Here is a 12,711-nt window from a genome sequence, read left to right as displayed (position 1 = left end):
CCCAGGTTCCTGCCAAAAGGGCACAGCCTGCCATTGAGTTGCCCAGGCCTTCTTGGAAGGACCCAGGGAATCCAGACTAGGCTGGGGATGCCGAGAGTTTGGTGTCTTTGGAGGAGGGGAATTCCCCTCCATTGCTGAAGCAGATTCTGTGCTCACTCTCTTTCACAGGGACACAATCTGTTGTTTGAATAGATTTGTCTCCACCTGGAGGAGTCTAAGCATCAGGAAACTCCGGTGTGGGATTCTATAAGGGAAAGCAAAAGACCACTATCCCTTTCCTGTTCTTCTCGGAGGTAGAAGAGATGATGTTGGCTGAGTAGGAAGCCCTGGAGTCAGATCTTTGTGGTGTTAATCTCCTGCAGCAGTTGTATCCTCTCCCACCGGCTTTGGTGCAGAAGGTTTTTTAGGTCCCAGTTGTGGATGCTCTGGTGACAACTATCACCAGGCTTACTACCATTTCTATGGAGGGGTGTGTCCCTGAAGGATCCACAAGACAGGAAGATGGTGCCACCTTTTGAGGAAACTTATTTCAGTGGCAATGGAGTTCCAGATTTCCATTTGTTTAGCTATAGTGGTCTGGGCTCTCCTTCATTGGATCCAACAGGTGCCAGAAAGCGAGGAGGTGACCAGGATGGAATCTGCAGCAGCCTTTCTGGCTGATGCTTTTATATATGTCTTGTTATGAAGCTCTTCCCCGGCAGTGGCCCTTTTGGTTGTGGTGCATCGGCTGCTGTGGCTTTGCAATTGGGCAGCTGACTCGTGGTCTAAAACCTGTTTGAGGGAGTTAGCCTTTAAGGGCAAGTTACTTTACGGGAAGGGTCTAGACCAGTCAGTGACAACCTCTGAGATCCAAAGCCGCACTGTTTGCCAGAGGATAAGGGCCACTGCTTTTATAGAGGGAGCAGAAGGCAGAGGCAATTTCAAGTCTTTAGGCGATAACAATCAGGTAGCCAGTTTTTTGGTGATAACATGCATGTTCCAGGCCAAGAGGCTGTCAGTCCTTTCATGGAGCCAGACGGCAAAGGACTGATGCTTTCATCCACAGGGGCCAGTAGAGCTGCCTCCTGAGTGCCCACGGGTCTACTCCCTTCTGGATCCTGTAGGAGATCTGCAGTTTTACAGGGAATGGACAAGGTAATGTTTGACCAGGAGCTGTTGGAGATTGTCTGGTCAGGTTATGTGTTGGGTCTTCATTGTCCCATTCAGGATGTCTTTCTGATGTTAGTCTATTTGGCTGGAGCAGAACAGGGTATCTGCAAAACTTTAAGACTTCAGAACCTGCAGGTAGTAATATTGGTACACCCCTTAGAGCAGGGCCAGGGCAGTTATACCATTTATTTTATAAAGCCAAGGAGGACTGGTCTTTTCCTCCCATCTTAATCTCAAGGATGTGAATCGCTGTCTGTGAGTTCCCCATTTCCACATGGAAACCTGTGGTCTGTACTCACTGCAGTTTGCCAGGGAGAATTCCTATGCTCACCAGAGCCAATGTTGGCCTATCTTCACATCCCAATCCAGGAACAGGATCAGGGATATCATCTGCATGAACATTTCCAATTCCAAGAACTACCTTTTGGGCTAGCGATTGCACCATGTGAGTTTATCAAGGTAATGGTTGTGGTAACGACAACTCTCCAGCCAGAGGTAATTACGATGCACACATCTCCACTGGTTAATCCATGCTCCATCGCACCAGGAGGCAGTGCCGGTGGCTCGTCGTGTGGTGCAGTTCTTAGAAGGCTTGGGCTGGGGGATCAATTTTGCCAAGAGTACCTTGCAGCCCACTCAGTCCCTGGATTGCTTGGGACATGGTTCGATACTCAGGTAGGAAAAGTGTTCCTCACAGATGAATGGTTTCCCAAGATACTCTAACACATTCACTGTTTCCTGGGACTATCTGTGTGAGACGACTTGCAGGTGCTAGACTTGATGGCGGCAACCCTGGACTTGGTCCCATGGGCCAGGCCTCGGCCCTGTCAAAATGGTCTTTGGCATCCCAGGACTATGAAATGTTGCTTCCTGTGAGTCAACCGGTCTGTGAGGCACTGCTCTGGTGGATGGACCCTTTTGTATCTGTTGAAGGGAGTCAGCTTAAACTACAATCCTTTTTTAAACACCGCTATACTAACTGCTATTAAGTTCACTTAGAGAATAGCCACTGCCATTAGCAATGGTAACATGGAATAGACTTCGTTTTTGGGTACTTGCCAGGTTCTTATGGCCTGGATTGGCCACTGTTGGAAACAGGATGCTGGGCTTGATGGACCCTTGGTCTGACCCAGTATGGCATTTTCTTATGTCCTTATCTTCTTACACCATCCTGGATCTTGGTGACAAAGGATGGAAGCCTCTCTGGTTGGGAGGAGGAAGTTCATTGTCAAATGCAGGTGGCTCAGGAGAGTTGGTTTTCAACGGAGGCCTTGTGGTCCACCAACTGACTGGAGACCAGGGACATTGGTATGGCTCTTCTTCACTTTCTCCCACTGATTCAGGGGAGAGCCTGTTGGGTCCTCTCGGACAATGCACAGCACTGGCATATGTAAATCAGAAGGAGGAAACACTGAGTTGTGGCATTTCAGTGAGATTATCACTTCTGTTCCCGTGGGCAGAGAAGAACCTATGGTAGCTCTCAGTAGTGCACATCGCCAGTCAGGAAAATGTTCAGGCAGACTTTCTTAGCCAAAACTGGTTAGATCCTGGAGAAGCTTGGATGTCTTTCACTGGATCTATCCACAAGTGGATCTGATGGCGACCAGACAGAATAATGAAGGTGGACTGTTTCTTCAGCTGGCAACGGGAACAGGGGTCGTTAGGCATTGATGCCTTAGTCCATCCCTGGAGGCTGGAGGGAGAACTTCTCTATATCTTCCCTCCATGGGCACTCAGAGGCAGGCTTTTACAAAGAGTAGAACTGGAAAGCCACCGGGTTCTTGTTGTGCCGGACTGATCTCGCCAACCGTGGTATGTAGACCTCGTTCTGTTGCAAGTGGACTGGCCCTTTCACTTGCCAAAGGCGTGGGCTCTTCTGGTTCAAGGGCCTGTGGTCATGGGGGATCATATTTCATTCTGTCTTACAGCCTGGTTTTAGAGTATTGACAAGCTCCACAAGAAAGGGCATTCTTCACTGGCAATTTCTGTTATTGAAGTCTCACAAATGGTCAATGTCCTTGACTTATATTCGCCTCTGGCGACTGAGTAATTTTGTGGGTCTAGGTCAGAGTCTCCTTGGAGAGTAGATGTGCTCTCCATTTTGGCCTTTCTTCAGGGCAGTCTAGATAAGGGGATTGCCTTGAATTTCTTGAAGATGCAGGTGGTACCAATTTCGTGCTACCGGGGGGGGGGGGGTGATTTAGCGGCTCATCCAGAGGTGTCCCGCTTCTTGAGGGGGACCCATCGTTCAACCATGGGATCTGAATTTGGTGCTGAAAGCCCTAATGGTGCCCCCCTTTGTGACAGACACAGCTTTCGTTGAAGGACCTATTGCTGAAAACAGCATTCCGGGTGGCAATTTGTTCCACACAACAGGTCTTGGAACTACAAACCTAGTTTTGCTGGGGACTTTTTTTTTTTTGGTGATCACTTGTCATCTGGTATAGTCTTTTCTTCCTAAAGTGACTTGTTTTTCATATTGCTCAATCATTTTCCCTGCCAGCGATTTTTTCTTGGGAGTAGTGTGGGGCCTGGTCATGCGAAGAATGATTCTGTGCTATTTGGAGGTCACTAATGCCTTTCACAAGTCTGACAAATTTTGCCTTGTTTTTGGAGGCCCACATCAAAGGGAGGTAAGCTTCTAAGGCTACCTTGGCTCACTGGATAAAGGACACTATTGATTTGGCTTATTTGCTCAAGGGCAAGAAGCCTCCGGAATTAGTAGTTGCACACTCCATCAGGGCACAGTCTGCTTCCTGGGTGGAGGTGATTGCTCTCAGCCACCCTACAAATAGCTAGCATATGTGGCAGGCCTCACTTCTCCCACCCAGGTACTTCCCATTTGTTAGGGCTGGACTGATGTAGCAGACCAAGACGGAAGGAGAAATTCTTACTTATCTGGGAAGCATGGCTGTGTAATTTTCAGACTGTTCTGATTTAGTATTCTATTGTACGGCAGGTCTGAGGTTTCCCTTCTTTCCCAGTGTTAATCTCTATTCCTTCCTTTTGTAGGGGGCAAGGAAATTTCTTTGGGGGGGGGGGCGGTTCTATTAATATTTGATGTTTCTTGTGTGGAAGGGATAGGATTCAAAGCTTGTCAGAAGAATACTGGATGCCTGCTGCTAGCACTACCTCTAAGTAGTGGCTATGATGTCACAGAGAAAAACAGTGTTGTCTGCCTCCATCGGCTGGTAGGGGAAAATAACCAACTTATTAGGATGGGCTGGTGTAGCAGGATTAATGGAAATTAGCAGGTAAGAAAAATTCTCTGTAAATTCAAGTGCAATGGAATTGATTAGATTATATCCCAGGCCTGTTACCTGATTGCTTTCTTCTTCAGCGTTACCAACGGCGGGAAGACTACTCTTACCAACAACATTGTTAATCAGTTGCCCAACTGTTGCGTAGTACATCAAGATGACTTCTTTAAGGTAAGTTGTCACTTGAATAGTTTCCTCTCACATGCTAAGAATTTTATATTTGAATTATTTTCATATTTCCAATTAAATCTTTTACAATTTGTTACATTTACAGAATAAACTTAACATTTAACTTAAAATTTTCATTCTTTTCTCAAAAGTAAATTCTAGACTTTACTTTTGTTTGTTAGCATGGTATTTGCTGTATTTATCATGACTTTCTGCAATTAATTTCTCCTCCTCCCACCCTGTTACCCCATTGAGCTTGCAGTGTATTTAAAGATGGGGAGAGAGTTTAATGTGGTTTGGGTTTTTTTTTATGGTTTTGCATTATATGTAAGATGTATTTAAGCACATTTATATTCTGCCTATCCACAAGTCCATGTAATTGACTTCTTAAGATGGTTTCATTACATCATTCTAGTTTGTGTTTTGCATTTGTTTATTTATTAGTTTTTATATACCGGTGTTCAATATGGAATATCACATCAGTTTACATTGTAACTATTCAAGAAGTAGGGGCTTCCTGTTTTACATTATAGCATCAATATAGTCTTATTTAACATTGTAAATAATTCTTATTTAACATTGTAACTTTATTAAATTCTTACTAGGAGATTAAACCTGAAAACAGGGGCAGCAGTATGTCCTACGTAGAGTCTTTGGGAAGGATATTGTATGGGTCATTTACGACAATACGTTTTGTTGTATAAATGAATATTGAGATGTAATTTATGTCCTTATCTAGTGTCTCATTGCATGGTAACATCGGCAGGGGTATTAGGTGGTTGTTGTGAAAGCTTTTTGGAAAAGCCATGTTTTAAATTTTGTTTTGAAGGTTTGCATTGTTGTTTCTAGCCTTAGAATGTAATGGTAAGTTATTCCAGAGAGAGGGTCCGGCCACAGACAGAACGCATTCTATTATTGTGGTCAGGTGGATTATTTTTGGAGAGGGGATTGGGATGAGACCAGTGTTGTTGGAGCGGAGATTCCTTTTTGGGCTGCAGAAGTAATTTTAACATGTTTTAAACAGAGCACCTTGTGTGGAATGTTAAAAGATTTGGCTCTTATCTAAAACAATTCACTTGCATTCTAATTAGAATTATTACTGATGATTACAGTCATATGGACAAAAATTTTGTATGTTTCACTATATTAGGCCCAGGACCAGATAGCAGTTGAAGATGGATTTAAGCAGTATGATGGTAAGAAATCTGTATTAGTTCAGGATAACCTGCTGCCTTTAACCATTTTATTACTTAGTTTTGACATACATGGAGACAAAGCATTCAATATTCTTTTTAGTTATTACTGCACTGGATATGGAAGCTATGATGAGCACCATCACAGCCTGGATAGAAAACCCAGTCAAATTTGAACGTTCACATGGAGTCAATAATACATTGGATACTGATATTTTGCAACAGTCAGAGGAGAAGGAGGGATCTATTCATATTCTTATTGTGGAAGGTTTTCTTCTGTACACCTACATGTAAGTACCATAGATTGTCTTCTGAATTATGTCTCTGTATTAGTATAAATGGAAGCTTGATAACTACAATTTGCTCTGCTTATTTGATTTATATTCCATCTTTTAGACACTTCAAAGTGGATTATTTAGCCTTCGCTGAATTCAAAAACATTTTCTAATTTTTCTCTTATGTTGTAGGCTTTAGAATCTATCTTAACAAAACAGCAAGCATATTAGGAAGAACTGACTGGATGGTATACTTTAGCAATTGATAATGACTAAATGCATGCCTTGACATTACAATTTGGATGTTTCCTTTGTAAATAGTGGTGTCTTATAACAGACTTTTAACTAGTTTCACTTTGTAAAGTAACTCTTTGCACCTGTAGTCCTGCAAAGCTACTATAAGTTTAATTAAATGCTTCACTTTTTTGTGTGCTGGGTTATCGGTTGTAGGCCAAAGATTTAATTCAGTAGGCTGTATTACTTTTGACAAACTCACAGAAAACAAATATACTTGTCTGTAATTGCTTCTCCTGGCACAATATCTCCAAATGGGTTTGTTCTGCACACACAAGAATGAACCTTGCTCATAAGCCAATAGTAACGATATCCTTTTTATCTTTAGTGGTCCATGTAATTCTCTGTTCCTCTTAGTTTTTTCATTAGCGTCTGTGGTTTGTATCTTACTGCAGTAGGGCCACGAACAGGATTACCATGGCCTGTATCTGCACACGGCTGTTGTCTTAGCACAGATTAACCTATTTGGAGACATTGACCCCATAAGACACCCCTCTAGTACAGCTTTTGTCTTGAGATAATAAAGCCAAATGGGTTGGTTTTGCACATTTGAAAGGAGCTTCACTCATAAACCAGTGTATGTTGAGTCTGATCTCAGTCTCTCAAGTTCACTACTAGTACTCTGCTTAATACTTGTATTGTACCAGACAGCTTCCTTCGAGTTCATCAGGTGCTAGGATACACAGGCAAGATATCTAGATGTCATGGAAGTTCTTTTTAATAAGGCTGATAAAATGTAGAAATAGTTCCAATTGTATTAGTCTCTGTATCATTATTTGCTTTTTAAGGAACTGTTGACTTCTGTGGGAGCAGATGAGTGTCTGAGTTATGAGTTTCCTAATTCTGAAACCTAAGTTACTTCCAGGAGTTAACAAGCAACAGATCTTACATAAATAGAAAATAGGTAATATACCAACTGCAAATGGAGTTTCCTCCATAGTGTAAAAAAAATTTTTTGAAAAAAGTTGGTAGTATTTTTCATTCACTAGTTTAAAGAACTGAGGTGGGGAGATTTTTTTTTTATACAAATGGCTAATTAACAAGGAACAGTGCTACCACATGAATGATCTTCTCATTATTTTCTGAGTTTTTTTTTTCAATGTCACCTTAGTATAGTGGTGTAGTTTAATAAATGCTTAAAAAGGCAGCAGTTTGAAGAGAACAATCCTTTTATTAAACACAAACCTATAATATAATAAGATCATATGGAGAGAACAAGTTACCATACAGTAAAATATCAGTTCTCAGAAGAGAATTACTGAAACAGACATTTCCCGGTGATAGCAGGCTGAATTAGCCATGCTGTCTGGGAGCATCGTCGCGTGACCGGCAGGCGGAGCTTCTCCTCAAGTGCAGCGTTTTGAACTCTGTGTGTCTGCGCGGTGAGGTTCCTGCGCGATTGCTTAGTTTACCTCAGTCTCTTGTTTTCCGCGAGCAGGACTGCACGCAGGCGGTTTTTCTCCTCTCCTAGTCTCTTCATCCCTTTTGAATTGTTTTGGATTTTTGGAATTTTTTCGATTTTGCAATGGCTCCAAAGTCATCGGGATTCAAGTATTGCCAATGTGGCAAAATTGTTACACTTGCTTGGGCCCGGAGCACGACACAGCCTCTTGCAGAGACTGTGGTCTGATGTCGCCCCGGGCCCGAAGACAGCGCGCCGAAAAAATCACGCGCCTATGGTCCCTTCTCTCTTCGCCGGGCCTGGCGAAGAAGATAAGAGAAAAGCCAAGAAGATCTACATTGTTGGAAGGGGACTCTGCCAGGTCGGTGCTACCACCAGGGCCAAGAAGGGAGATCGAGGCTTTGACTCCCTTACCAGATAAGTAGACTGCGCCGTTGGACACAGGGCTCTGTGCCTCCTCGCTCCCACTCCGATGCCGAAGCACTCTGAGCACGGGAAGAGCAGAAGTAGCCACACGAAGCATGGTGCAACGGCGCATCGACGCCTCGACTACTTCAAGGTGAAGATATGAGACTAGGTGCTTCAGATGCTGCTTCGCTATCTGGGTCATTCCATCACAATGTTCATAAAAGAAAACATGTTCACACCATCACTGTCATGCTACTGCGAAGCATGCAAAACATCATGACCCACCTATAGCTTCACCTCTCCCCAGGATGCATCTCAACAGGAGCACCATGTCAAGCAAAAAGCCAAGACAAAACATCTCCAAATGGCTAATTCACCATGTACGGATTCTGATGTGGACATACTTTCATCAGAGGGGGAGAGTTCTCAATCAAGTCACCATATGGAACCAAGTCGCCCTTCTCAAGATTTCTCTCTGGGGGCACCACCTCCTCCTTCAGAACCATTTCCTATGCCTTCACATCATACCGTAGCTTCAAAGGCGATGTCTCAAATTTCTCTTGCTTTGTTGTCTTTTTCCATGATCTTGATGAGATACATCCAAGGGATCCGGGTTCTCAATCTCCAATTTCTACTCCACATATCCCAATGGTCCCGCCCCCAGAGCAAAGAGAAAAATCAATTCCAGTTCCCGATTGACCAGACTCTCCACATTCACAATGGTCCATGTCGTCCCCTTCGTCATCTACGAGGTTTCCATCAGACCCGCCCGAAGGTCTTCCCGAACCATATTCTCCTCCCGAGGATCTCTCCTACGCTAAATTTATAGAAAAAGTAGGATCTTTGCTAAATATCGAAACAGGAAAACTTCCTGACCCTCAGGCGGAAGTTCTCGGCATCCTGAAAATATTTGAAATGCCGCTTGAACCAACTGCCTTACCACCACATGCGGTGTTGGATGCAGTTTTACATAAGATGTGGGAGAAACCTTTTTCTACCTCGGCAGCCTCAAGAAAAACAGATTTAAAATACAGGATGCGGAATTCTACAATATGACTCCACCCAGTTACCTCACAATTTGGTAGTGGTGGAATCGGCACTGTTAAGGGCCAAAAGATCAAAACTCCATGCAAATTCACCACCAGGAAAAGATCACAAGTCCCTGGATGATTTTTGGCCATAAGGTCTATCACTCCTCCATGCTGGCCACGAAGATACTGTATGACAAAACTGATGGTGTTGCATCTCTTTGAATGCTTGCAGAGATTACGTCCAATATGTATGGCAGAAGATAATTCTTTACCACAACCATTCACAGATATGTAGGAGGGTCTCAGACACTTACTCTGTTCAGTTTACGAGTCATTGGCTCGTTCCTCAGCGACAGCAATAGCAGCTCGTCGCATGGCATGGTTAAGAGCTAGTTCCATAAGGGATGATGTCCATGACAAACTAGTGGATATTCCTTGTTTGGGGGACAATCTTTTTGGTACCAAGTTTGGTGAAACGGTAACTCTTCTCAAGAAGCAGAATACAGCCATGCAATCTCTGACTTCTTCAGATCCACATTCTTCCTCTAAGCATTTTTATCCTTCATATCAAAGACGACCTTATGGAAGGGCCCCCTTTAGACCCTACAACACATATAGATCTCAGTATTATCAGCACCAACGTTTCCAACCACAAGTGTCTCGTGAGCGACCCCGCCAACCACGTCTGCCAAAACCAACTCCAGCACCACCACCAAAACCAGCACAGACTTTTTGAGTTACCCAGAGCTACCTCCACCCCATTACATAGGGGGATGCCTTCAGCTTTTTTATTCCAGCTGGGAAAACATTACTTCGGATCGCTGGGTGCTAAACATCATAAAAGAAGGTTACCAATTTAAAATCAGTTAACTCTTCCCACACTTCCACAAGTTTCCTCTCTCAAGAGCATATCAACTTATTCAACAGATCTACAGGAACAGTTAATCTGCAGGCGCAGAAATCCATCCGAATTCTTCCAAATTCACTACTAAATCAAGGATTTTACTCCCCATACTTTCTCATTCCAAAAAAGTCAGGAGGCCTTCGACCCATCTTAGATTTAAGAAATCTCAAACACACACATTCAAAAAGGGAAATTCAAGATGACATCTCTCAAAAGTATCCAACCCCTCCTGCAACCCAATGACTGGCTATGCTCCATAGACCTGAAGGATGCTTATTCCCATATACCCATGCACCCTTCCTCCTGGCAATACCTTTGTTTTCAAATTCAGAACATCCATTATCAGTTCAAGGTACTACCCTTCGGCCTTTCATCAGCCCCGAGGGTGTTCACAAAATGCTTAACGGTGGTGGTGGATCTCAGACAGCTCTCAATACAGGTTTTTCCCTATCTCAATGACTGGCTGTTAGTAGCCTCTGATCAGATTACCTTAAAGACTCATACATTCTAATCAATTGTCTTCATAAACTGGGATTCATAATAAATTATGAAAAATCCCATCTTCAACCTACTCAAGTTCTACAGTTCATTGGAGCCCTCAATCACTGTACATCAGAGGGCGTACCTTCCACTCGACAGGATACAAACTCTGTCCTCTCTGGCCCAACATCTGTTCAATCACAGGCATCTGCACGACAAATTCTTCAACTGTTGGGTCATATGGCAGCAGCCATCCATGTAGTTCCATACACAAGACTCCACATGCGTCACCTACAATGGGGTCTCAAGAACCAGTGGTCACAGTTCTGGCAACCACTGTCAACCAGAGTATGCCTCACCAGACAAATGAGAACAGACATTCAATGGTGAATTAATGTCAACCACCTGAACTCGGGAGTACCGTTCCAGCGACCTCCTTATCAAGTCACTCTCACTACAGATGCCTCACGGAAAGGCTGGGGAGCCCATATGAACAACTTAAAGACTCAGGGCCATTGGTCTCTATGGGAGTCCAATTTTCAAATCAATCTACTCGACCTACAAGCCATTTGGAAAGCACTTCAAACCTTCTTGGCCCAACTTCGGGGAAAACATATCATGGTGTACACAGACAACCAAGTAGCCATGTTTATATAAACAAAGAAGGAGGGTCAGGTTCCTGGATCCTCTGAGACACTCCGCATACTGACATGGGCAGTATTCAATCAAGTCTCGATACAAGCCACTTACATTGTCGAGACCAGGGAAGGTAACAGCGGATCGCCTCAGCAGAATTTTCCATCCACACGAATGGACTTTGAACCGGGATGTAGTAGCCAACATATTCCATCAGTGGGGATTTCCAACAATAGATCTGTTTACCACAGAGAACAATCGACAAACTCGGACATTTTGCTCCATCTACCACAGCAAACTTTGTTACGCGCAAGATGCTTTCCTTATTTCATGGACTGAGGGCCTACTTTACGCTTACCCTCCCATTCCACTAATTTCCAGAATAGAAAAAGGCATCACAGATGCAGCAGACATGATACTCATAGCCCCGTCCTAGCCGAGGCAACCATGGTATCCATATCTCAAGCGACTATCCATTTGCCCTCCGATTCTACTAGAAAACCATCCCCAACTTCTGACTTAGGAAGGGGGATCCCTTCTTCATCCAATGCATCAGTCCCTCCATCTGACAGCGTGGAGATTGAAAGGCATGTACTAAATTATCTGGGACTCTCATCCCAACTTGAAGATGTTCTCATTGAATCCAGAAAGCTGTCCACCAGGCGTAACTATGTGGGAAAATGGCGCCGGTATGCAGAATGGTGCAGTCCAAAAAACCTAGACCCTTTCTCTACAAAGAACACATCTTCTTGAATATCTCCTTACTCTGTTCACAGCGGGTCGCGCTTACACCTCTGTTAGAGTACATGTTAGCGCAATTGCAGCTTTTCACAATACTCAAAAACGGACTACCTATTTCCAACCAACCTTTAATCTCCAGATTCTTGCGTGGTATTCTACATCTGAGACCACCGGTCACAAGGAATCTCAATATAGTACTGGAACAACTAATGTTACCCTCCTTTTGAACCCCTAGACGCCTGTCATATCAAATACCTTACTTGGAAAATAATTTTCTTAGTAGCGATAACATCAGCAAGGAGAGTAAGCGAGTTAAAGCCCTAGTTCACTATTCTCCATATTTACAATTTTTTCACAAAGTCACATTTCGTCCTCATCCCACCTTTCTCCTGAAAGTGGTATCAGAGTTTTATATCAGACCATTACTCTACTGATTTTCAAGCCAAAACCTCATCAGAACGACAGAGATAAACTTCTCCACACCTTGGACTGTAAAAGGGCATTGGCTTATTACAAACAAAGAACTCATTCGGAATCTAGACCATCTCAGTTATTACTCTCGTTTAACCCAAACTCTCCTAACCAACCTGTCTCCAAAAGAACTTTGGCTAGTTGGCTGTCCCAATGCATTACTTTTTGCTACAATAAGCGTAATGTACCACTACAAACGACACCGAAAGCACACCAATTAAGAGCAACTGCAACATCAGTCGCCCATTACAGAAACGTTTCACTGATAGACATTTGCAAAGTGGCAAATTGGTCTTCTT

At 43.5% G+C, this 12,711-nt stretch overlaps 1 protein-coding gene across 6 annotated transcripts in view; it reads left to right on the top strand.

Moving 5' to 3' along the window:
* The window catches only part of LOC115075138 (nicotinamide riboside kinase 2-like), a 34,596-nt gene that overhangs the window by 14,158 nt on the left and 7,727 nt on the right, over nt 1-12,711 (top strand). For 5 of the 6 annotated variants that reach the window (XM_029575361.1, XM_029575359.1, XM_029575358.1 and 2 more), the window contains exons 2-4: nt 4,490-4,580; nt 5,728-5,773; nt 5,874-6,060. In XM_029575361.1, coding sequence (XP_029431221.1) covers nt 5,891-6,060 — 170 coding nt within the window. In that variant the 5' untranslated portion in view covers nt 4,490-4,580; nt 5,728-5,773; nt 5,874-5,890. Of the gene's footprint in view, nt 1-4,374; nt 4,404-4,489; nt 4,581-5,727; nt 5,774-5,873; nt 6,061-12,711 lie in introns of those variants that run through there. The other variant, XM_029575360.1, reaches the window with a different exon arrangement.

The sequence above is a fragment of the Rhinatrema bivittatum genome, chromosome 13 (genome assembly GCF_901001135.1).
Source record: "Rhinatrema bivittatum chromosome 13, aRhiBiv1.1, whole genome shotgun sequence".
Lineage (NCBI taxonomy): Eukaryota > Metazoa > Chordata > Amphibia > Gymnophiona > Rhinatrematidae > Rhinatrema > Rhinatrema bivittatum.
This window is presented reverse-complemented; position numbering and strand designations above follow the sequence as displayed.